General features: G+C 39.3%; 1 protein-coding gene across 1 annotated transcript in view; it reads right to left on the minus strand.

Moving 5' to 3' along the window:
• Positions 1–26089, minus strand: part of STARD9 (StAR related lipid transfer domain containing 9) — a 130572-nt gene that overhangs the window by 26368 nt on the left and 78115 nt on the right. The window contains exons 15-22 of the mRNA XM_063118448.1: positions 24532–24606; positions 23742–23921; positions 19542–19593; positions 16484–16621; positions 15091–15173; positions 13159–13265; positions 4601–4794; positions 2468–2933 (exon numbers count right to left, since the gene is read on the minus strand). Of these exons, the coding sequence (XP_062974518.1) occupies positions 2468–2933; positions 4601–4794; positions 13159–13265; positions 15091–15173; positions 16484–16621; positions 19542–19593; positions 23742–23921; positions 24532–24606 (1295 nt within the window). The remainder of the gene's footprint in view (positions 1–2467; positions 2934–4600; positions 4795–13158; positions 13266–15090; positions 15174–16483; positions 16622–19541; positions 19594–23741; positions 23922–24531; positions 24607–26089) is intronic.

A 26089-nucleotide genomic window follows, 5' to 3' on the forward strand; every position in this document is an offset into this window, starting at 1 on the left:
AATGAATTTATTCCTCCCATAGGGCTTTTTCAGATCAGGAAGTACAGGCAGCCTGAGAGATTGCAGAGCAATGGTGAGATGTCAAATAGAAAGAAAACACACACACACAGCACCCTCGGCCACCTCACAGTGAAGAGGTAAGGTAAAAACACCACCACACACATGTTCAAAATAAATTATAAAATGCCTTAAAAATAAGCAGAAAAGTGGAAGCTTCTTTCATGGGGGAAGAAAACTTTCAGGAAATTGGAGGACAGATTCTGGCACAGCGTTCGTTTCACCCTTTCCCTGGAGCTGGATGCAACATTTCCTGCACCCCACCTCACACCTGCTACAGGGCTTTCAGGGAAGGAGCAGTGTTGCCAGCACCTGCATTAACCACAATCACCCCTGAGTATCGACAATCACCCCTGAGAAATGTAACATTTGGAAGAGCCTAGAAAAGGGTCTTTTGCAGTGGCAATGAAAAAAAAAAACCCTTGGGGAAAAAAAGAAAGAAGCTGTTCTACAACCCTCACCAATGGTGATGCCTACCTGTGAGAAATTGTTCGAGAATTTCTCTTCCCTCTGGAGAAATCCGGTGAAATTGTCCCCCCAATTTCTCCACACACAAATAGGGAGGAGAATTTTGAGAGGCTTCTGGTGCGCAGCTCCAGCTCATTTAAGATCACACTGGAAGTGAACTCAGTGTTTGTTGAACTGAGGCTTTTACTCTTGAAAACCCGCCCCCCTCCCTAATCTACCTATTATGGTGCATGGTGGTCTAACTTGGTTATTCACTCTAGCAAGCAATAAAACAAATAAAATTAACACTGTTTCAACTAGTTATAGAAATAAACTTAATTGAAGTTAAATGATCTTTGCTATAAATTTCAAAGTATAACTGCTACCAAGATGTCTCATGCATGGTAAGGAATTTTAGTCAATGAATAATCTGTCTTTAATCAAATATAAATAATTCTGCATCTTTAAAAAAATTCAACATAGGTACTTTCTCAGGTACTAAGGGAGTGGTCCTATGTGGACTCCTAGCAGCCTCCAGACCCATCGGCTGCTGAGTATCCAATGCAGGGCAAGAGGACAGTGGAAATTATCTATGCCTCTGCGCTCCAGCTGCCCTGCATTTCTGGTAGATGGGCGATTTTTCCCATTTAGCAGTGGCACCGTGGAAGGGGAGAGAAGGAAGCTGGGGCAGCCATAGGATACTTCATATCACAGCCTCCCCCACTCTCCTCGCCTCCCCAGAAATGCACCCCTTTCCCTTTCTCCATGCTCCATTTTCTGAATGTGGAGTTAGCCACTGCGGTTCTCTCCATGTTGGCTCTGAGAGTGAGGGGAGCACAGTTTCTTGGCTCCAAAGTTGGAACCCTGGTTTCAGCCTCAGAGCCAGGAAAGTGAACTATCCTATGCCCTTTCAGACGCTGTCTGTGGGGGTGGAGTGGGGCATAGTTATTGCTCCCTCCAGGAAGCGTGAGACTATAGATACAAGTTCTAAAACAAAACCTACATATTATAGCTAAAAGCAAACATGACCTTTCTAATTCCTTATTGCACTACCATTTTGAATTCCTATTACACCAGTAGTACCACATTTAGATTGTTGTGCTCTATGTGGGGCTATTTTTGAGGATTATTCAGAAACTATGTATTGTGCATAATGTAGCAGCATGTTTGTTTACTGGGATTAGATGTATGAACTCATCTCATCAGTTCTTAAACAGCTGGAATGATTCCTTCCACAATTTAAGTGTTGGTTTTTGACATAGAAGGCCATAAATAGCTTGGGAGTAAGATACTTAAAGGACTGAGTGCCCTAGTGCTGATACATCTAGTGGTCCTATCAGGGTCTCTCCAATTTCTGACGAAGGTGAGCATATTTTACCATTTGTTTCTTATTATTTTGAGTGCCGATGGTTTTAAGATTGATCATTTTCTTTTAAATTATTGTGTACCACCTTGATGGCTTTTTAACAAATAAGCTGGTATATCAAATGTAAATAAATAAATAATAGATAGGAAACAGAGCTTTTTTGTTGTGGCACCTTGTCACAAAAATTCCCTCCCCAGATACCTAGTATTGTTCATGTTTTCTTTTCAATGGCAGGTGAAAACCTTTTTACTTTTCTTGGCTTCTTAGCTGTTTTAGTATGTATATGTGGATTTACGCTGCCCTGTTTTGTTATTTTATTGTGAGTTCTTTGTGATTTTATATTTGTTATGAATTTTGTGTTTTCAATGTTAATTGCTGTTTTTGTAACCTTCTCTAAAAATGGAAATAAGTATTCTAAATAAATAATTAAAATGCACACCAGAACCAAAGAAATCTAAAAATAAATAAATGTGTGCCCTCGTGATTGATCAGCTAAATGCAGGAGACATACCAATTGATTAAATGGAGTAAAGTTAATGAAAATGTATTTTTCCAACCAGGTCTGTACTTCAAAAAGCTGTTGTAAAAAGTATTCACCTGCAATGTGGTAGCTGTAGATTTAAAAAGGTGTTTCTTCTGCACTGCAAGGAGCTTGAATCTGATTCTAGCTGAGAATATTTGCAGTTCTGAGAAGTTACTATTGTATCTTGGTTCAAAGACTCAGCATGTTTTACATTATCCTCAGTGATCCAAGAAGTAGCTTCTAACTGTTCAAGGTTTTTCTTAGCTTCTAGCAATTTTTGCTTCTTCACAATCCTTTCCAAATGCAGTTTAACCTTCTTCCGGCTTAAATGCCTTTCTGCTTTCGTCAAAGAGTATTTTCGTAAAAGTTCTAGCTGTACCAATTTCTTCTTGTTCTGTTCGGTCAGGGAAGGGCCAATCTCTGATTCCAATGTATTCTGGACTCCAGCTTCTGCATATGATTTGACTTCTGTCTGCACTGCAGATTCTCGCTGTTGCTGGAAAGCCAGCTGTTTCTTTTCATCAATGAGCCACTGCTGGTCTAGAAATACACAAAACGGAGCACGTAAATTCGCAAGCCTTATCAGTTTTACCACATTCCTCATTGATCAACAGCACAGAACGGCCTGCTGGAGGAGACACGTCAACTTGACCGCCTGTTAGCATTTAAGAAAACGATCAAGACTGATCTCTTCCGGCAGGCCTATCCAGTGGAATTTTAAGATGTTTTTAGGATGTTTTAACAATGTATATTATGCTCTTAATTCAGTTTTATGTATTTTATATTTGCTGTTGTTCCCCATCTCAATCAGAATAGAGAGGCAGGTAAGAAATATTTTTTTAATTATTATTATTAATAATCATCATCATCAATCTGAAGGACACAAACACTTGCTTGGAGAAATCAGTTAATTAAGATCAGGCTAACATTAATCATGTAATCCTTTCTAAATGTTGTGAACTATTTAACTCCCGATGAGCTGTAGTGCCTGCAGATGCCAGGCACTACACAATGTTGCATTAACAGACCCTTGCATAAACCATGGTCACCAGGTTAGCACAACAAAACAACTCGAGTGGGGATAGCATATTCAAAATGGTGGCTGCACACACCTGCAACCTCACTGTGGGTTGAATAACTCATGCTGGGCTGTCAGACCATGAGAAAAGCCCCATGCAAAGGCTGCCCAGTATCTGAGAGTAAACCCTACTGAACTCAGTGGGCCTGTTCAGACAACACACTAAGCCATGGTTAGGCCACTAAACCTTTTGCAACAAATGGTTAGTGAGCTTGTTTAAACAATGGTTATGTAGCCACCATGGTTAGGAATGATTCACACAACAAGCTAAACCATAATGTTTGATTCAAAATGCTTAAACACTATGGCTTAGTATGTCATCTGAACAGAGTGAATGGGGCTTACTTCTGAGTAGAAATTTATTATTTATTTATTTACAATATTTATATACCAATTTTCATTGAAAATTTCAGAGTGGTGTGCAAGATAAATTACAATAATAAAACCACACACCTTAAAATAGATTTTTAAAAGAAGCAAAATGAAAAGTGAACCATGGCTAGTCATTAAGGAAAGGCTTCCTGGAACAATGACATTTTCAGGAGGCGTTGAAAGGAATACAAAGTTGGCACCTGCCTGACCTCCAGAGGCAGGGAATTCCATAGGAGGGGGGCCACCACACTGAAGGCTCTTCCCCTAGTGGACCCCAATTGGAGGATGGATCTATGTGGAACCACCAGGAGCATGCCCTCAGATGACCTAAGGCAGGTTGGTAGGGGAGAAGGCGCTCTCTCAGATATCCTGGTCCCAAGTTGTTTAGGGCTTTGTACACAAGTACAAGAACCTTAAACCTGGCCCGATAGCTGTCTTTTACCTGAAAATTGAGATTAGGGACAACTTGGCACAGTTTAAATTACTAGTTCTGCAGTCATGTTCCAATTTAAAGGCAGGAAGCATCTTAAGCCAGTAGTTTTGAGAAGGTCAAGAGTATACATTAAAGCATCATTGAAAAGACCCATAAAGCTAATGAAGGAACATTAACGGAATGCAAACCACTACTTGAGCACTAGCCTCATTTCAGGAATAATAAGAAAATAATGAGTGAAAGAAAGAATGAAAAGTAAAATGAGAAATATCTGCAGTGTAAGTAGTAAAAATGATAACATAGGAAGAGAGGAAAAGAACTCACTTTCTCTGATCTGCTGATTGATTACTGCCTGATCATGTTCTAGTTCTCGCTCAGCTTTGATTTGCCCATCCAAGATCTGCTGCTGTAATTCTTCAACATATAGTTGCTGCTGTTGAATCTCCCTGCTCTGAAGAACCTCCTGGTTCTTCAGCTTTGGTTGGCATTCTTCATGCAGAGGATCTCTCTGTTCACTCCTGGAAAATTTGACAAAGATTTTAAACAAAGAAAGCAACATATTTGTATGTTAAACACATATTCCTTTTAAGTCTGACCATATGAAAGTATATGTTTGTATAATGAAAGATTAACTACTAGTGAAAAATGGCCATGAGGAAGGCTAAAGGAAACTATATGAGGTGTATGTATGTATATATGTAAGTGAGTGAGCACATGTGTGTGATGTCACAGTAAGGTCAGAATTCTCATTGGTTCCATTAAGTAAAAAAGATTAATAGCAGCCTCCACATAGTAACACAGCCTATTCTGCCACTATTTATTTTACTTACTTTTATTTATTAATAACTTCTATATGCCACTTAATATTACAAATCTCCAAACGGTTCACATATAAATATTAAAAATCACATTTAAATACAGTATTATAACACTATCTTTAAAAATGCCAACTACAACAAAATTAATTCATTTAAAATACACTATTAAAAACAATGTTAAAACTACAATGCCAATACAGAAGCTACACAAATGGAGTATGTATAACTTGACTGTGGCCTCTGATTCCATTAACTAATAAGGGTCAATCTAAACAAAAATTGCAAACCTCTTTCACTGTAATTTGAACAAACCTGAAAAGTGAAATACAGACTCATTAAACATTTATAATTCATTATTAGAAACCAATCTATTTATTTTGTTTTTTGCTTAACCATCTTATTTAGGGTGACCATATGAAAAGGAGGACAGGGCTCCTGTATCTTTAACAGTTGAATAGAACAGCTGAATTTCAGCAAGTCTCAATTTGACCAGACACAAAAGAGGGCAGGGCTCCTGCAGCTTGAACTGTAGTGATGAAGAGGGAATTTCACCAGGTGCTGCATGCATACAGATGGCACCTGCTGAAATTCCCTTTTCTATTCAACTGTTAAAGATTCAGGAGCCCTGTCTTCCTTTTCATATGGTCAACCTATCTTATTACAGCAAAATAACTTGGTAAGAAGGGTATGCATACTGTAAATGTTAATTGTATGTGTTATTATCACAATTTAACCATTTATCTAGTTTGCCTTTTTCTTTTACTGTATGTGCATTAGTGCACTCCTATGCTAGAAAATGTGTTTTGGTGACTTAGGCTGGAAATGTTTTGTCTTCCGGAGAGCATTACTATTTATGGATTTATAAACATAGTAGCATGGCATTATCCAAACACACTCATACCCACTGGAAGCTTGAACCAAAGAAATCATGGTTCACAGCTAAAGGCATTTGTTATTCTAACTATACTGAGAACATAATGCATTTTTTGTAACACCACCATCTGAACATCTAAATGTGACACATTGTACTCCATTTATCTCATACATGCAGACAGCTTTGTTAGATGGTACAACATTTGGTAACCATCTGCAATCATACTTCTCTCCAAATGTTTTAAGAAAAAAGCACAAGTGTAACATTGCATCTAGTTTAAGAATGTGCTGTATTAATTATTGAATATAGTTCCAATAATCACACCTGTTGGTAGTAAACGTTAAAGTGCAAAATGCAATGTCATATGAGTGGATTTCTACTCATGCAATGGAACTTTTTTCTCCACTGCAGCCTCCTGTGCCCCCAATCTCTGATAAGGAATAACTTATCTCCCCATTCCACTGATTGAGGACAGTATGTTGACAGGAGAGGTTAATTGGATATTTCAATGTGATAATGAAGAGCTTTTGCTCTCTCGCTCTCTCTTTTTGGGGGAAAGAGCAAAAGGACTTGACATCTGCTGTGAATGGTAACATTTAACAGTAACTAGCTAAGTTAGATTGATTTTTTACTTGGAATTTTCTGTGTGTGATTATAGCCTTCCTTGTTCTTCCTGTTTTTCTGTGTTTCCAAATAAACTTCTTTTTATATCTGGAGATTTGGCTGTATTGTTTTAAAAGGAAATTTCTCACTAAAACTTCCCCATATGCTGGACTGCATGGCTATTAAGCTAGCATTTGTGTTCTTAGGATTTTCACAAGGCTTTGTTCAGCTCTGGGTCTTCAGGCAAGAAAATCCCCTTTCCCGCCATAGAGCAGGGCTGAAGGGAGAAGTCCTTGGCAATAGAGGTTAGAACTCCCCAGTTGGACAGACGAGGATGTTTAGGGGACAGACTAGGAATGGTGGCAGCCTATTGGTAATTCTTTTGGGGAGGACCCCTGGCAAAAGAAGGGTTATAACATAAGAAGAGCCATGCTGGATCAGACCAAGGGTCCATCTAGTCCAGCACTCTGTTCACACAGTAGCCAGCCAGCAGCCTCCCACCCATGTTCCCCAGCAACTAACGTATGCAGGCTTACTGCCTCGGATACTGGAGTTGCACTTAGCCATCAGGACTAGCAGCCATTGATAGCCGTCTCCTCCAGGAATGTATCTAACTCCCTTTTAAAGCCATCCAAATTGGTGGCCATCACTACATCTTGTAGTAGTGAATTCCATAGTTTAACTATGCGCTGTGTGAAAAAGTACTTCCTTTTATGTTCTGAATCTCTCATCAATCAGGAATGATCCCGGGTTCTAGTATTTTGAGAGAGGGAGAAAAGTATCTCCCTACCCACATTCTCCACATCATGCATAATTTTGTACACCTCTATCATGTCTCCCCTTAGTCTCCTTTTTTCCAAGCTAAACAATCCCAGCTGTTATAACCTTCCCTCATAGGGGAGATGCTCCAGTCCGTTTATCATTTTAGTTGCCCTTTTCTAGACTTTTCCACCTCTACAATGTGTGTGTGTGTGTGTGTGTTGACCAAAACTGTACATAGTATTATAAGTGTGGACACACCGTAGATTTGTATAAAGGCAGTATGATACTGGCAGTTTTATTCTCAGGGTTCCACCAGTTAAAAAAGTCATCCCACCTCACAAATCTATAACAAAAGGGTTTATATGTTAATGATTGGTAACAGGAATTGTAAATGGCAGCCAGTGGAGTGATCAGCACATTTGGGCAAGATATTCCCAGAGTACTTCCTAATTTGTTTTCTACATTAGTTGAAGTTTCTGAACAGCTATAAATGCCAGTCTTGACAGAGCTGGTTAAAAGTGTTCCCACATTTAGTGGAGAAGTAGCCTAATGACCCTATCCCCAGTCTGTCAAACACTCTAAATTGTCCAGAAAGCCATTCAAATTAAACATCCTATTGAAATGGAAAACATAGTCAGCTTCAAAAAGTAATTAGACCACTTCAAGGAGAACAGGTCTTTTAATAGCTGTTCAATTAGAGGCTATTAACCCTAAAGTAGACCTCAATCTTTTACACACAGAAACTGTGGCTGAACAAAGATGAACTACTGCATAATAGTCCTATTCATGATCACCAAAGCAATTGCTAACAGCCACTTCAAGGGACAGGATAGTGGACTTTACAAAACATTCATTGGTCAGGTCTTTAAAAAGTTTTTCTATCATGCAATAATGAAGTTGAAAGCCTGCAACTTTTGCTACTTCTGTGATTAATGCCACATAATAGGGCTCTGGGGTTCTGCTTTGGCGAGTTTTATGTGCTTTAAGGTATTTTTAAAAAATGGTTTCAATGCTCTTCCTTTCCCTAATGATTCTTATTAATGTCAACATGTTCAAGGACAAGAAGCATCCTTTACATATTCAGAGCACATGGGCCATTGCAAAAAGCAGATAGATAATGAAATTTCATCCATGCTGACATATATTCCACATAGGTACAGAAGAATGAGGAAGGCTCCTCGGCTTCAGTAATTGGAAACTGGCAGAATCTGGGATTTGGATCTCTCAATCCACAATCAATTTAAAAAACAAACACGAACACCAATGTTTAGATTGTCATGATGTGTGGTCACTAACTAATGACATAGTAACATTAAGTGGAATGACAGCAGTAGAAATCAGACTACAGCTCTTTCCTCAAAAATTCCATACAAGAGGGATTTCAAAATAAATGTAATAAAAATATTTTCACATTATAAAAGTAGGCTTCTACAGTCCAAAATTCACACAGGTGGGCTGTTTTACTGGTTCATAGAAACATTTTCATCCAGATACTGGTACAAGTTTAGCTTGCTTCAGGCACTCTTAAATCACTGTATTTCACCCATCAAGAAATGTCCCCTACTGCTCTGGTTCCACTTCTTTAAAATTCAAAAAGTTAAAGCAGCCTTGCTGGCAAATAAAATGATTTTTCACTGAAAAAGATTTTTCACTACACCTGATTCTCATCTTGGAATAAGATACGTAGAAAAAACCTTTCTGAAACCAAGAAATGCAGAGAGCAGGGTCCCTTTGTGGAATACAACACATATTCCTCGCTAGATGTAATAAACATCAACAGCATTATTACAACATTAGTATCCATATCAAATAGTAAGTAACAAGGCATATTAAAAAAATACCACTGACCTTAAATCAAACGTAACAACAAATTAGTTAGAACATTTCCAGGATTATAAAAACATCTTCTCTTTCTGTGCATTAACTTCGCAGTAAGCGTACTAAATCAGCCTTCTATAGAATCACATTTTCTCCCAGCTGTTTTGTCATCAGCTTCTTGGGATCCTATTGTATAACTCCTCTGTTCCCAAAACACCTCCAAGGCTGATGCAGAATCTGGCGGCTTCTACAGCATAATGCAGTTTTCAGTAGCTATGGCAGCAACAGCCTAGTAATGAAGCCGAGGGCTTTGCTGCAACCATATACCGAGGCTCAGAAAACAAAACCCGAGCAATAGAGAAAACACAATACCTTAAAACCATAGTTTTCTTGATTTTAAAAAGCAAAAACCTCAGCTAAATCAGAAATGTTCTTTCTCCTTGCTGATTCCCTAAATATTAGGTACATTTTATTAATTTAGTTTTTAGTTTTAAAAATAGAATAGGATGGGGTGGGGGAGGAGATTTCACAAAGCTGTAAGTATTCCCACAAATTACTGAAGGCTGGCACTTAAAACACTTAATGTCCCAGTTACAACATAACAAGCCCATCCACTGATTTGCATTTCTCTCCAATACATCTCCTCCCTGGCAGATCTATCCAATCAAAAGGCTGTTTTCAATACCACACCATAACCTCAGCATTACACACAGCAGCAGAAGACTACGGCAGCTGCGCAGGACCAGACATGAAATTTAACCCAATAGTTCTACAATTGTACAATACAGCTCAGAAGAAAAAATATTCTCTCTTAAAGCTCTTCTTCCTATAAAACCCTTCTGAGACAGTGCAGCTGGAACAAAGACCAAGAATTCACTAAAACTAACAGAGAAGCTATGTGTGATGTTAAGATTATAGCCATATATAAATATTCCCAATGGCCAGTGCCTTTCCATACCATCCCCACATAAATGTACCCTGCATTTTGCAAGCATAGACCTAGTAGCAGTTAGGATTATCTTCTGACAAATCAAGTTCAATTGAAGGATGTGAAAAGGCAATGTAATCCTTGCAACTCAGCAGCCCATCGCAATAATTGCAAAAAACACACACCTTGCTCTGTATTGGAATGGTGCTATAAAACTCAACTTTCTCTTTTTAATCAGCTTTAAATATAGCTGTGGACACCCTCAACAGGGTTCTGGAGTTGGTAATGAATCCGTTTAATCAATTGAACCTCAACACCAACAAGATTGTGTTTCCACCAAGGGCCAGCTGTTACAGTCTCAAATTGTGTTAAACAGGTGAAGTTTCTGTATTTAGTCTCTAACCAACCAGTTCAAAAATGCTCTGTGTCTGACCATCTGCTCTGCAAGGAAGTCTAGTGATGGGCAAATCTGTCAATGCTCATTTTCTCATTTTTCTGGCTTTTAAGTCTGTACAAAAATCTGTTAAGCATTTTCATGTACACTTATACTATTATAAGTTTGTATGTCATTTCCACAAATAAATGTGTTGATGTGCGCACTTTTCCCTAACGTAGGCATCTCTGTACATATTCTTTGAGTGCAGAACTGTATGTGAATTTCAGAGCACAAATGCATTTTGATTTGCTTATTTGTTCAGGAGGTGCAAATTACATACATTCATATAAAAATTCATGGACCAGGACTCTGAACTGTTCATCCTCAGAGGATTCTGACCCTTTGTCCTCAGAGTGAATGGTTCAGGAGATGATTCAGATAGGAAAAGGCACATTAGGCTTCCCCAGAACCAAATTCCCAGAAAGATCCCCTGCATCCAGATAAGGTTGCATTACTGTCCTCAGACATGGAGGATTCAGGCCATGAAGAAACTAATGTGCCACAGCTACTACCATATCATTGCAGCCTGAAATTGCTAAAACAGGACAGGCCCCTTTAAAAGCCTCCGCCCGCATGGAGGTGGGGCCAAGCAGCCTAACTTCAACAACACTTCTATTTAAACCTTTGATCCTTGTTGGAGCAACATAGAGATAACCTTGGGCATAGCTAGACAGGGCGATATCCCGGGGATCCACATAATGCACAGGGGATCCCGGGAGCAGGGACGGATGATTTTTCCCTTTCCCTGGATCTCACCCTACCCTTTAATCCCGACTTTTCCCACGGTCCTGGGATGATCCCGAGACTGCAGGACATGTGGCTGGGCGTCCCGGCTCCTCGCGAGTAACCAGGCACGGGGCGCGGAGCTTCTCAGGAGCTCCGTGCCCATCAGGGGGAGTGGGAGGTGGTTGTTGTTGTTTTTAAAAAAACTTACCATTTGCGCACGAGTGCTCTTTTCCAATAAAAAAAAGCAGAATGGCGGGCGCGACGTCCTCTTCCTCCCTGGACGTTGCACACGTGTGTAGCGTGAGGGGGAGGATCTCGCGATCATCATATTGCGAGATCATCACCCTCCACTCCCCTCATCTAGCCATGCCCTTGTCTAACTTCTAATCCCATCACTGCTTGGAGCTTTCCATGGTGCTGATCTGTTTGGGGGCTCCTTCACATGGTGGTTTTTTTGGTGCAGTTGTCGTCTTTGGTTATGGTTTTTCCTGTCTGCTTTACATGATGTCGTTGCCATGCAGCTGCTATCTCCTGTCTCCCCCCCCCCTTTTCCCAGTGTTATTTCAGAATGGGGGAAATGCAGTATTTCTGTGGACATGCAATGAAACTGCCATTGCCTCCCTGAATATTTCTGCCATCACACTACATCCTGCTTTGTGTAGGTGGGTATTGGGTGGTACGGTGCTGACATCACTGCTAATGAGGATTGAGTGGGAGTGTCTCCTTCTGTGACTCCTTTGACCTCCTGCCCCTCTGCCATTCCACTCCTGGAAACAATACTAGGAATGCCGGGGGTGAACAAGCCATGCTCAGCTCCAAGTCTCAGGGATGCCTAAACAGATGGGCAGCTGGGGGGGGGGGTTGCAATGGCCCCTACATGATACAGGCAAAACATGAGCATATGCAACCCCTTTCCATTCAATCCCTTCTCTCCCAGTATATTCTCAAAGAAGAAAAGTTTTACTGCTTGTTTTTACAAGCACAATACTGACTTGTGCATCTGGGGGGTGGGGGTGGGATTTCATAAGTGTAATATACCAGCATTTCACTAGTACATCATGACAAGAGACCACTGCTGCTCTGAACGCCTGCAATGTTGCAACCCCTTTCTACTCAATCCACTCTCCTAGTGTATACTCAGAGAAAAGTGTTACTGCTTGCTTTTACAAGGACAATATTATTTATTTATTTATTTATTGCATTTTTATACCGCCCAATACTGAAGCTCCCTGGGCGGTTCACAAAAATAAACTGACTTGCGTATGTGGAGGGGGAGGGGAGAGAAGACCTCTGAACATACTGTGGATTGTATATGTTGCCGAGGGAAGGATCTGAGATAGCAGAAGATAAAAAGGAAGCAAAGAAAATTGAAATGGAAAAATTTATGCTGAGAGGAGGGAGGGGCTATTGACATCCAAAAACATCCCTCCAGCCTCCACCCACCAGTGTAAATGGCAGGTAGTGTTATGCAGTAAAAGAAATAATAGCTATGCTGTGTGAAGAACTGATTTAAATCCTGCAAAGGATCCGGAAGCAGAAGTTGTGGGATAAAAAGTCTGTTGTGGTGAAGCTCCGAGTCTGGCTTCCAGAGAAACCTGACCACTGCTCCAGGTTTGATCCAAAGCAGAGCACTGCAACCCAAGCCACATCACAGAGCACCAGCAGAACCCATGACCTAAAATAATATATTCTTACCTCTTCTTAGAAGGTTCGAATTCACTGTGATCTGTAGAGCCTAAGCTGTGAAAGCAAGCAATATAATATACTGTAAGAATAAATTTATTTGTGTATCACTATATTGTCAAGAAGCAAGTAGAAGAAACTGGAGATTTAATCTTTGCAACTTTTTTTTTTAAAAAAAGCAGAATTCATATAAATGACATCTTTATTTAGCCAATTTTTTTTAAAAAAACTTACTTTTCTGTTTCAGCTGGATAAAAACTATAGGAAAGGGTAGAGAAGTCTCCATCCAAATCTAGCCATTCAAGGGATCTGCAACTCATCACAGAAGAGGACTCACTGATCTATAAAATAACAAAAGACATGGAGGGAGGTGAAAATTGCAGCTGATCGTCAAGCTGGTACAATCCCTCCAATTTCTCCCCACTGCCCAGCTGAACTGCAGCGAAAAGATGCTATTCTGGGACTGATGATAGCAATCTCATAGGCAATAAGAAGATAAGAACATAAGAGGTGCCATGTTGGATCAGACCAAGGGTCCATCTAGTCCAGCACTCTGTTCACACAGTGGCCAACCAGCCATTGGCCAGGGACCAACAAAGCAGGACAAGGTGCAACAGCATCCTCCCACCCATGTTCCCCAGCAATTGGTGCACACAGGCTTATTGCCTTGGATACTGGAGATAGCACACAACCATCAGGGCTAGTAGCCATTGATAGCTTTTGCCTCCAGGAATCTATCCAACCCCCTTTTTAAAGCCATCCAAATTGGTGGCCATCACTACATCTTGTGGTAGTGAGTTCCATAATTTAACTAGGTGCTGTGTGAAGAAGTACTTCCTTTTATTTCTCCTGGATCTCCCACTAATCAGCTTCGTGGGATGATCCCGGGTTCTAGTATTTTGAGATAGGGAGAAAAATGTCTCCCTCTCCACATTCTCCATACCATGCATAATTTTGTACACCTCTATTATGTCTCCTGGAGGATGTGGGGAAAATGGGAGAGGCAAAAGCTTCTTTCAGCCTTGGCGAGGGGTGTGTGTATATGCACATGTATCCACATATATGGCCCCAGTCTCCCAAATGATACCAGATGCAGCCCTCAGGGCCAAAAATGTTGTTTACCCTATATGGTAGATCACTGTAAATTAGCTGTAAAATATAGTCCCTGCTCCATAGTGCCTAGAGTTTTAAATGTTTTGCCTGCCTGGTGTCCTCCCCAATGTGGGAAGGTGGAGGAAAGTCTGGGACAGACAAAGCTGCCCCAAGCAAAGATGGCCACCCCACACCTTTCCACATTGAAGAGGACACAGGGATGACTAATGGGCCTCAGCCAAGGTAGCATTTGGAGTTTGAGGAAGAGTGTGTGTAAGTGTGTGTAGATGTGTCTATGAATGGGGTCTGGGCATTCACACTGGGGCTACATGCCAGCAGTGCTGTGCCCACACCCCTCCCCCTTTTGAATGCAGCCACTGGACCGGCTGGCTTAGAGCCAATGTGGCCCTCTGGCTGAAAAATGTTCCTCATCTCTGATTTAGAGTCAAGGCTGGGTCCATGAACACCCCATTGTTATTTCAATAGAAGTGTGACCCTATTTAGAATAGGTTGAATCTCTATTCCCAGACTAGCTGCAACATGTTAGCCCCTAGCTAGTACATTATTAATTCCATGCACCAGTTCAGAACCTGGGTTATAATGGAAAAGAGAGATAGAGTTAAGTGTCATCCACACTTTGGTAACCCCAAACTCTAAATCCCAAGATAAGCTCCTAGCAGTTTCATATAGATGACAGAATAGCATGGGGAATGTAACAGTCCCCATGAGGGACCCCCACAGGCCAACTGTCAAAAAATCAAGCTGCCATCCCCTACAGTGCCACCCTCTGAAATTGCTCCTCTAGGAAGAACTGGAACCCCTGTTACTAACGAGAACATCTAGAATGATACCATAGTTGAAGTTATCAAAAGCCTCTTAATATAATAGCAAGTCTGTAGCACTCTCTTTTCATCACTGTCTCCTTTTAGAAGGTACATACATTTTTTTCCTGGCAAATAAGCAACACTGAAAAATGTTTTTCCTCCCATTTTAATATTTTTTACAAGAGAGTAAAGTCATTAGCTTCCAATACGCAAATGGAAAAGAAAAAAATGTAACATGCTCCAAACTTACTAATCGTCTTTGTCTTAAAATGGCAGCCTCAGCTGGGTGGTTGAATCTAAATTTGTGAGCTTTACCCAGAATAACAAGAGCTCCTAAAACAAGCAAAGAAAAGGCCAAATGAGAAAACTGCAGTTATTTAAATTGTTCTGCAAATATTCAGCTTTTCACAAGTATTCAGGGTACATTCTACTACAAATGTAGTACTTTTGGTTCTGTAATTTCTAGATTTTTAAAAAGACAGCTAAATATCAGAGGTTGTTGTCTAGATAATTCTGAAATTATCCTACTAACTAAAAGACATTTTAGATCCAGCCTGGCATTAACTGAACTTTTCACATTTTGTGAATGAAAATGTTATAGAACAGAGGAAGAGAACACAAGTCTAAAATGCTTAAATGAAGCATTTAAATAAATCACGGCGTAAAGCCACGTTTTGATGAAAAACAAATGATTGGATCTAGACTTTGCTCCTGTCTGCAGAAACATCCCACGAGTGGTTCCATTCAAAGGACACTAAAATCAGCAGAATGGGGAGAGGGAGGAGATTTTTGCCAATTTCCCTACTTCTTCTGTAGCCACTTGTGTCCTCTAAAAATCTGCTCTCAAGGGTGAATTGGACAACACTATGTACAGTAGATTTTTGAAGGGGAAATCGGCAAAAGTCACTTCACTCCACCGTGTTCCACTAGCAAAATCCATGTTCAACAGTACTGGCACTGAGAGAAAGTGGAGACTAGCATGCTGATTGTGAAGGCAAGTTACCTTGAAAGTAACTTGAATGAGACAAGATGAATCCAAAGCTTTAAGACTACCACTATGTCTGGTACATTACATTATGGTTACATTTTATTTTCATCCACCACATTCTTTAATTCACATCTTGAATTAAAGAATTTGGTGAACACTGTACTCGTAGAGACATTCAATTATACTCTTTCATTAGAAATGTCTAAGCCAAGACTATAAAATATACACAGCAGAAATACAGTCAATGTGGTTTGGAAGGCAGTGTTCATCAGGGGCCAGTGGGGATTAACTTTAAATTCCAGTTTAGCTATTAACTTGCAAGGTGGCCTTTGATAAGACAAGTATTTCTCAACCCAATTTTACATTTACACTTAATAAAATAGGCATAGCAATTATTGCACTCATAGGTTACTGCAATACTGCATGGGACTCCAAATACATAATTTGGAGTCCCATGTACTTTGATTCAGAAGTAAGTCCCATCGAAATCAATAGGACTTACTTCTGAGTAAATGTGGCTATGATCAAGCTACTCAATGTCTGAACGTACTTTATTATTCTTTTACATGAATAATACTGTTCTTGAATCATGTTACTTTATAAACCAGATATAGTAGATAACAGCGGTGCTATAAAGCAGTGATATAGGCTTTACCTTGAGACAAGCGGATGGAATCTGTGATTTCATGACCATTCACAATGCAGTGTGCTCCCTGAAGTGGCCGCAGAGTCACAATCCCATACTGGTTGTCTACAACACAATGGTCCCTTTCAATCCACTGACCCTGCAAAACTGAAAAATGCAAGGGTTTCTTTTTTTACTTAATAGTTGAGATTTATTTAAAACACCATTCCTCATTGTTATTTTTTTTGGTACAAAACTCTAGTGTGAATATCCAGAAACATTAATAAGGATAAATGCGTGGTTTTATCCTGGTTGTGCTTTTTATACTGTATTTTGTATTTGTGTTTTTAATCTGTTGGCTGTTTTATTATGGTTTTAATTTTTGTGAACCGCCCAGAGAGTTTCGGCTATTGGGCGGTATAAAAATGTAATAAATAAAATAAAATAAAAATAAATAAACGTTATTATGTTTTGTACAATGCTTCAAATAATCTTTGCAGTTCACAGAAAATTTAAGATGACGCCTCTTCCAAATGGTCCACAATCTAAGTACCATAGTACTTAGTGATGTGCTTGAAAAATGAAGCTTTTCTATCATACAGCATTTAAACTTTGTTCCTCACAAATATTTGGTTTAACCAGGGGTTGGGGTTGGGAATGGCATTGAAGGCATTTGTGCTGTCAGTTTGTTCCCAGCTTTAGCATGGATGCTATAAATTACCCAGTTTGTGATACTGTTTGAATAAACAGCAGGAATAGGAACAATGCTACTTTCAGTAGGAACAAGATCACAACCGCCCAGAGCTTCAGCTGTGGGGTGGTATATAAATGTAATAAATGATTTTAAATAAACAAACATAGTTTGGGGAGGGTGTGGGGAGATGCTTGCCCTCTTGAACTATCAGGGTAGCAATTTCCTTCAAGGGCTGTTTATGCCTCTCCCCACAAATGCTGAAAAAAAGTGTGGATCATACATTTTGGTCTGGCACTACATCAAACTGACCCTGTCAGGTGTGGTACTCCATCTGCAATCCTTAGCAAGGACATCATACAGAATTCTCAATGTTAGGAAACCTCTCTCTTCTTTAAGCCAGCCTTACTGGAAAACCATCTGAATGCTTGTGCACATTTCCTGTCTCTTAAAGAATCCTTTCTTATGTCCAGTTTCACAGTAGAAAAATAAGTGAATACTCCACTTTTATTCATACTTCTGATTTTCCCAAGAAAGGTTGCTTCCACACTGAGGCTTGCAACTTAATATAGTGCTACATTATTAATGTCCTTCCCCAGACCAAGATTTTCTATAATACCTACTTAGAAGTAAATCCCAATGAGTAAAGGTCCCCTGCAATGGTAATTACTACCTTTCACCTTGCAGCTGCTTACAGCATTGGAAAATAATTTTAGTTATTAGTTTTCTTTTCCTTTTAAATAGTAAAACTGCTATTTTGCTATTAAAATAAATAAATAAATAAATAAATAAATAAATCCCTCTCCCCATGGGGAACAGGAATGGAGTAATTAAAGTGCAATTAATAGGGTATTCATCCGAAATGCTGCTGCCACAATGAACAGGAACTAATAAAAGGTGCAGAAGCTGCAAGAAGGAAACGTCTAATTAAAAGTACAGTATTAATTCATTTCTGTTATTTCTACCTGTCAAGAGCTCCAGGATCTGTATGCAGCTCCCTTTTGTGGTGAACCACTGAACTGCAGGTGGCAGCTTCTCACTGAAATACCTTCAAGCCCTGGCTTATCATTGGATCCACTTAAGCTGGTCACTGGATCCTCCCAGATAGGAAGGAAAATAAGCTCTGTTTCAGTTGAGCCTTGGTCGAGCTACAGATATTCCTGAGCTCTGGCATGTTCCTATATCCTTGGTTGATTTTGGATACTGACTTCTGCCTTGGACTTTGATCCTGACTTCTGCTTTGTCCTTTGCTCCTTACTGGCTGGTCCCATGGCCCAGCCTCATTCCCAGCTCCTAGCTCAAATCAAACTGCTTCTCAGGCAAGCCTCAACATTACCACACATTTCAATCTTACAAAAAGATTCCCAAGGTAGTTTCCAAATCAAAATAACAAAAAGATCACACCATCGACTATCAAAGTTGCCAAAATAAAAGAGGAGTGCACACACTGTTTATACCTGCTACATGCATAAGCTCACAGCATTTTGCAAATTCATCTGATATATGAGAGAAACACTGGTGGGGGGGAAATCATTTTTGGAATTTTAATACTCATTATTTGACCTACATAAATATTAAAAATGCTGTATTAAACTAATGCAAGCTGAACAGTAAATAAATAAAGCAGTAGCTGCCACGTAGCTGCCACAGACCTCCCAGGAAATGTTTATGTAGCCCTGGTTTAAGCCCTTTGCATGCCCTGAAAAGCCTCAATGGTGCCTTGCCAATCCACACTACAATTGCATCTTAATTCTTTTTCTAAATGCCTCAAATCAGATCTGAAAAGAGATAAGAAGGCAACAAAGAAAACAGCAAAATGGAAATAGGCTGGCAATATCATCATCTTGATTTTCTGTAAAAAGTTGATGAACAAAGATTAACAAACCAGTGTGGAAGCAACTAAAGTTGTTATTTGCTCCTCTGGTCTACAGTTCTTACTCAAGAGTATCTTACTTTTACTTGAAAGAGAACACCATCCTGTCAGTCTTTTAGAGTACTATCCTATGCATATTTAGACAGAAAAAAGTCCTACAACTTACGTTCCCCAGCCAGCCATCAGACTTTGCTCTGAGCATGACTGTACCACATACTCTCTTGACATGCACAGAGTGCTGCTGATCTTATTTAGAGCAGACAGTCCACTAGACTACAGGACACCTATAAGGGCCCAAAGAACAGCTTTTCTGACTCCTCAAAAATAATATAAAAATAACCTCCCACACAGTCGAAAGACTAGTACATACCTGCTTGCCTCTACCACCAGGGATATTCCCCAGTGACATGAGGAAATTGTGCATGGCATGGTGAATTTTTGTTAAGGATTGTGTTTTTGGATGGGGGTGGCTCTATCCTCACTACTTTTCTGCAAGATCTTGAGATCTTTCTCACAATTCTTACCGATATCCTGTTCCTGGTTTGAATCACTTCTTCCAATTTTGGTCATTCCTTCCTACAAAATTGAAACAAATCACAGTAAATGAAGTAATTCTTGAAAAGACTTGGGTACATTTCTATATTTTCTCTCATATACCACCTGTGGACTTTTACATTGTTTAAAATATCTAGATTTGTTTGCACAAGATCTCCTGATTTATTAACAGGAAATAAATATTTTAAATAGTGAATGAAATTTGCTTTCTGCAAGCATGGACACACGCTTCAGGTTGCAACTGGAAGTGCTTCACTGCTCAAATCCAAGTTTAAAGGGAGAATCAGTGTGGTGTAGTGGCTAAAGTGTTGGACTGGGAGTCAGGAGATCCCGGTTCTAGTCCCCACTAGGCCATGGAAACACACTGGGTGACTTTGGGCCAGTCACAGATTCTCAGCCCAACCTACTTCACAGGGTTGTTGTTGTGAGGATAAAATGGAGAGGAGGAGGATTATTTACACCACCTTGGATTCCTTGGAGGAAAAAAAGCGGGATATAATTCTAATACTAATACTAATAATAATGGGGCAACTCAATCCCCACAGCCCAGCATGTCCCTTTTTCCAGGCGTTTCTGTAGGGAGCTATGTGTGTAACATATTTAAGCTTACTGGGTGGTTTGGAAGTAATTTACTTGTTTGGAGGCTTCACTCCTTGATCTTCATTATAATTAAGAGTCTTACAAATGTCTCTCTTTCAGAGCTTGGACTATTGCCAAATGCTATTTCTTCCCCTCCTAAGGCTGCGATGCTTAACCTTAGGAGAAGGAATCACCATGGGAGGGGCTGGGGTGATCCACTATCGGATTTCCTCCTACAAGGTTGGAGTTCTTCTCCAGCCTCTGAGGAGATCTGCAACATCCTATGCCCCTTTAGATGCTGTCTAGGGGATACAGAATTACTCTCTTATAACAATACACATTTCTTAAGTTGCTTAGCTTTTTGAGTTTCCTCGAAGTAACATGAACTTTCGGAATTACGTTCTGAATCCTCAGTTTTGAGAGAGAGGTGTACAAATGTCCCATTTTCAGATTTGTTTTGAGTAATCTAGATGTCTTAAGACAGTACATTTGCCAAATTTTAGATGTATAGCTAATTGGAAAGCATCCCATCAATATTAATACTCATGTGAGAGTCAGTGAGGCCCAAAGATATTTATATAGGAAGGAAATATATAGGATGTATTAATGTATTTCTTATAACATTTGTATATACATAATTACATTTACATTTATTACATTACCAGAGCAACATTCTAATACTATTACTCCACACTTTCAGCGATTGGATAAATATGAAATAGATACCCCAAACTAACAAATAGAATGTAGGACAAAATATATTGTCAAATACTTTTAATATAATGAAGTAAAACATTTTAAAACTATATTCTGAGTCCAGGAGTTAAGAATAGTATTACCAGACCAATGCACTATTCTAATGTCTGTCTCCTGGCATTAAGGCATTTCAGGAAAAACTGTAATTTTATGTATATAATCTTTTTTTAAGATCAATAAGTTAATTATTATATACACATCTCAAATCAGCTTTAAAAGGAAGTAGAATAAATACAATGCTGGGCTACAGCCTGGCATATAAATGTTATTAGTTCTTACTGAAATCAATGGAACCTAATAAGCAATCTAAATTATGAACCGAATTGCAGCCTTTTATCTTCATTTATTTTACTTGCGTTGAAATAAATGAAGTAGACAGATTCGATTTCCAAATGCAATTGAAGAAATAATTCTTGCCTAGGGCAATGTAAAGACTAAAAATCTATACCCTGCAAGAACAGAAGTGAAGGGAGTAGTAGTACGACAGAATAACAATAGTTATTAAATGTAGTAATAATGAGTGAGTTACAGACATGGCAAGGCTGAACCTACCATTAGAAAGAGTGAGGAAGATGACTCAGGCAGCAGGTGCTGGGATGGGGGTAGTGGCAGCATCTTTCCCCCACCCCCAGCTGTTCCTTCTGAGCCCTTGGCTGTTCCCCTGTGTTGGCGGATATAGGCTTTTGTGCCACCCAGCCTGCCCTATGCTACCCAAACTAGCATGCTGCCCCTCAGGCGTGTTGGAAGATCCTGTTCCACCCCACATTGAAGATCCAACTGTCAGTCTGACTAGCTTCTGTACACAGAATTGGAGGTTGTGTGTGTGTCCATCTTGTCGTTTGCTTTTGGCAGGGCCAGCCATGTTCATGTGTAGTATTGTATCGTGTTAGAATTGTCTAGAGGTCATATGGGGAAGAGGATTAGTTGCACCAACTTCAACAACCTGCTCAAGTGGGGAAAGCTATATAGTGGAAGAAGTTTGGTCAGAAGTAGCTCTTGCTTCTCTATATTTATTAGCAGGCCTTTCAACATCCCAACCAAATGTCTTTATCATTCCCTTTTATAGCAAAATGGATGGCCCTGCGCACAGAATGGAGTCACACACAAGCAAAAGAGAACTTTTTGCTTATCAAGAACACCCAGTATGCAGGAAAATATTGATTTCCTTTCACCCCCAAAGCAAGCAATCCTATCTCCAATAAAAAACAGAGGACTGAGCATGTATGCACATCTTATGCTCCCGTGGAAAGTTGGCAGCATGAGGGACAGAATTGTGACTATGTAAAGGAAACACATTAGCATTTTACCTTCTTGTTCCTCAGATGAAGGTAACAGACACCTGAATCTAAAAAAGGCAAAGCATAAAGAAAAGAAAAGGCAGCATCTAGAAGCAAAGAAAGAGGGTACAACGTTGTTAGTGCAGTGTAAATGGAAAAGTCAAGAGGGCTTAACGAGAGTCCTGTTGGTGAGCATGCAAACAAGGCTTCCTTCTGTAAAAATATATCCTCACTCCCTGTCAGGTATTGTAAAAATGAGTAATGTGCAAAAATAACTGTTCTGCTTCTTTCTACTATGTCAAATTTCTTACCTTGCCCAATAGACATCTTGTAGTCTTGGCAAACTAAAAAATAAGTATTTTGGAAAGGGCTCAGCTTTGTGTTTCAATGGGACACTAATGTAGATGTATTTTACTTGGGCAAATGTGGTGGCCTGCACCAGTCCCAAACAACTGAAACTATGTTCAATCATGAGGACCTGTATGTGTCACAACTTTAAAATGAAAAATGACCAATATTCATAAAGAAAGTGCAACAAAGCACATGAACACCAACATTCTTGTATCTTCATTGATCTTTAAGAAGTAAAAGGACAGAGTAAATGGAGTATTTGCAAGCAAATTATCTGAAATTACAGGCATTTTTTACCAGATGAAATGAGATGATACTCACAGGCTAGTTTTAAAAAAATGGAATTTAGATTCGAAAAAGGAAAGAGAAGAGAATATGATGTGTTAATGCACGTACTGCACACATTTCCTAAACTGGATTCCTTAATGGGAAATTTCAAAGGCAGCTACTGGCTTCACAATTTCAGTAGAATATTTCACAGAAAACAACATAAAACATAAGCTCTCATTATAATTTCCTGACTAGAACGTCTAGGAAGTTGAACTCCAGCTTTAGGTGTATAAATGAAAGACGGGAGATTACATGTATTCCGGAATAAATATTTAACATTAAAATATCGTTATTAAAAGCCTTAGTGTTTGTATCATTGCCTTCTCTTTTGTATGTAATTAATATTTCCCACTTTGGCTTAAATAGTTTTCCAGTTATCTACAGATAATATACTATAGATCTCTTCTCCAAGTGGTGACGTGCAGGCCTTAAGAAACTCTTACTTTCCATAAGATAAAATTCGTATTAAGTCATATAATTAAAGTAAACTTCACAAGCTTGATCAAAATGCTGAGAGAGAGATATGAGAAGTATTTGGCAAGTTGGGCCTTTTACATTCTTCTTTTACCGTTAAAAGAAATGTCCATAATTCAAAAAAGATAGTGCTTTTTCTGTTTATCAATCTTCTTGCTCATATCAGGACACACATAAAGCCATTACTATATAAAGGAGAAGATGTTATTGGGATGTTCATTACCTAAGCTTCCCCCTAAAAACATGCTTTCCCCCTATTTCTGCACATTAATGATGACTAAGCCCCAAAACTATATCCTTCCTTGCTCATAACCAAACAAAGCAGATACAACCCTTTCCTCTTTATTCATCATTATACTGTTAACATTTGAAATCAAAAAACAAATACATGGATCCTCTCACCCTGAGATGATAGAGCACAACACCAGTACTAAGGATATCATCGTCCATGGCCATTAAATGAGGTAAACTGGAATCTATCACCACTCCCGCTTTTTTCTTGTTGATATCCACACTGTATTCTTCCATGATAGCTTTCCTGTTAATCCATTTATCTGTCCAGTCTTTGGTCAGCTGATCAATCTTTGGGGATAGTAAGTGGAGGGGGGCAGAATAGTGCTTATTATAACAGCATAATGGATACCCTTTTTTACTGCAAGCAAATGTAACATTATAAAGTAAAAATTATTGTGATTGTTGCTGGGAAATAGTGCTTATCAGCTTGTTTATGGATAGGGTTGTGGCCTAGAAACAAACAGCTGGTTCTGCAGCACTCAAATAGACGGAAAAGCGGTGGCTAGCCAGATGGCCAAGTAACTTGATATGCCCTGAGCAACATGTTGCTCAGACTCAGGAACCAAGCTGGAGTCAGAAGTTTTATAGACCCTGTTAGTTCCTTGTGTCACCTGATTCCTGCTGGGCTGAAAACTGCAGTACTATTCCAACCTGTTATTTTAGTGGTGACAGTGCAATAGAGTGTAAAGTGCCAGATTCTCATTGTTTGTGTTCCCTGGTGGCTTAGGGTGACTTTCTCCATGCATCTGCATTCATGGGATGCTCCACATGAAGGATTTTACAATGGGCCTTCGGGAATGATGCCTGCAGATTTGCTCCTATTGAAAGCAAAGGTTTATAAAATAAGTGCTTCAATCCCCAATACACAAACATTGGGGAAATTATGAAGTGTACATACCTTAATTTCATTTTGAAGAACTAATTCTGTTAGATTTCCTTCTTTGTCATCACTCCATGAAGGACTAGAATTTCTCTATGGGAAAAAAATATTACAGAGTTCTTGGTAATGTTTCCATATTCAAAATGAAGACGAATGACCTAACTTTAGGAAAGTGAAGCCATAAGCACAGAAAGAATCACATCATATTATCCTGTATTTGACACTGCATATATAGTTATGAAGTATTTCTAATCACAATTATACCCTTTCTCCAGGACTTAACAGGCAGTGTTGACCAATTTTTTTAAAATTACATGAAGTTTCTGAAGTTCTCTGAGATGACTCAGCAGTGCTTTATTTTATTTTATTTTATTTATTTCATTTCTAGATCACCCAATAGCTAAAGTTCTCTGGGAGGTTCACAAAAATTTAAACTATAAAGTACAGCATAAAATATAAAATATGAAAGCTTAAGATCACAATATAAAACCACAATATAAAAGTACAAACAGAATAAAACGGAGCAGCAATGCAGAGATTTAAAATACAGATTCAATACAGTGGAGCTATAAGATTAGGATGCAAAAAAGCTGGGAAAATAAAAAGGTCTTCACCTGGTGCCAAAAGAACAACATAGGTGCTAAGCGAACCTTTCTATGGAGCTCATTTCACAGCTGGGGGTGCCACAGCAGAAAAGGCCCTTTTCCTGGTAGCCATCCACCTCGGACCCATGAAGATGATCTTAGGGTCTAGGCAGGTACATATGTTGACTAAAAAGCCATGGAATGCCAGGCCAAGCAACAGAAAGCAGATTCAAGATCCCTGCCTCAATAGGCTGTTAATTTTTGTGAACTGCCCAGAGAGCTCCGGCTATTGGGCGGTATAGAAATGTAATTAATAAATAAAATAATAATAAACGTCAGCGCCAGAAATACTGTTAATGCAGTGCTATGGCTGAACTAGATGTAACACCATTCACTAAATTAGCGATTGTGTGAATGGATTTTTAAAAGTAAATTGCAGGTATGGAACCCCTAATCCAGAGCTTCTAGTTTGGTCCAAAGCGATCAGTTTTTAAGGATGCAATGTTATGCATATTTAGACAGAAAAAAATCCTGCACTCCCAGCATTTACCAGTTCATCTTGCTGGCTGAGGAATATTGGGAGTTGTAGGACTTTTTTCTGTTTAAACATGAATGGGATTGTATGCCAAATCAATTACACATCCTTCTCATGAATATAATTTGACTTAGAGATGAGGGATCTACACACACACACACACACACACACACACACACGCGCAGACACAAAGCTGTGCCACTTGTTAGAACTAGCAACAGCTTTGCTTTGTTCAACATTTTATGCCGATAGACAGACACATAGTTTTTTCTATAAATAAGATCAGCATATATTCACAGGTGTGTTTTTTCTTTTGATGATTCCTTTGAATTCTGAGTGACTGCTGTGACTAGTTGAAGAGCCTGCAGTTCAGTTCCCAAAGAGAAGTCATTATCCTCTTTGAGACATCAAGTTCTGTCACAGAGAATGGCTAAAATATGCTTCCACAGTGCAATTG

Source organism: Elgaria multicarinata, chromosome 2, assembly GCF_023053635.1.
Source record: "Elgaria multicarinata webbii isolate HBS135686 ecotype San Diego chromosome 2, rElgMul1.1.pri, whole genome shotgun sequence".
Taxonomy (NCBI): Eukaryota; Metazoa; Chordata; class Lepidosauria; order Squamata; family Anguidae; genus Elgaria; species Elgaria multicarinata.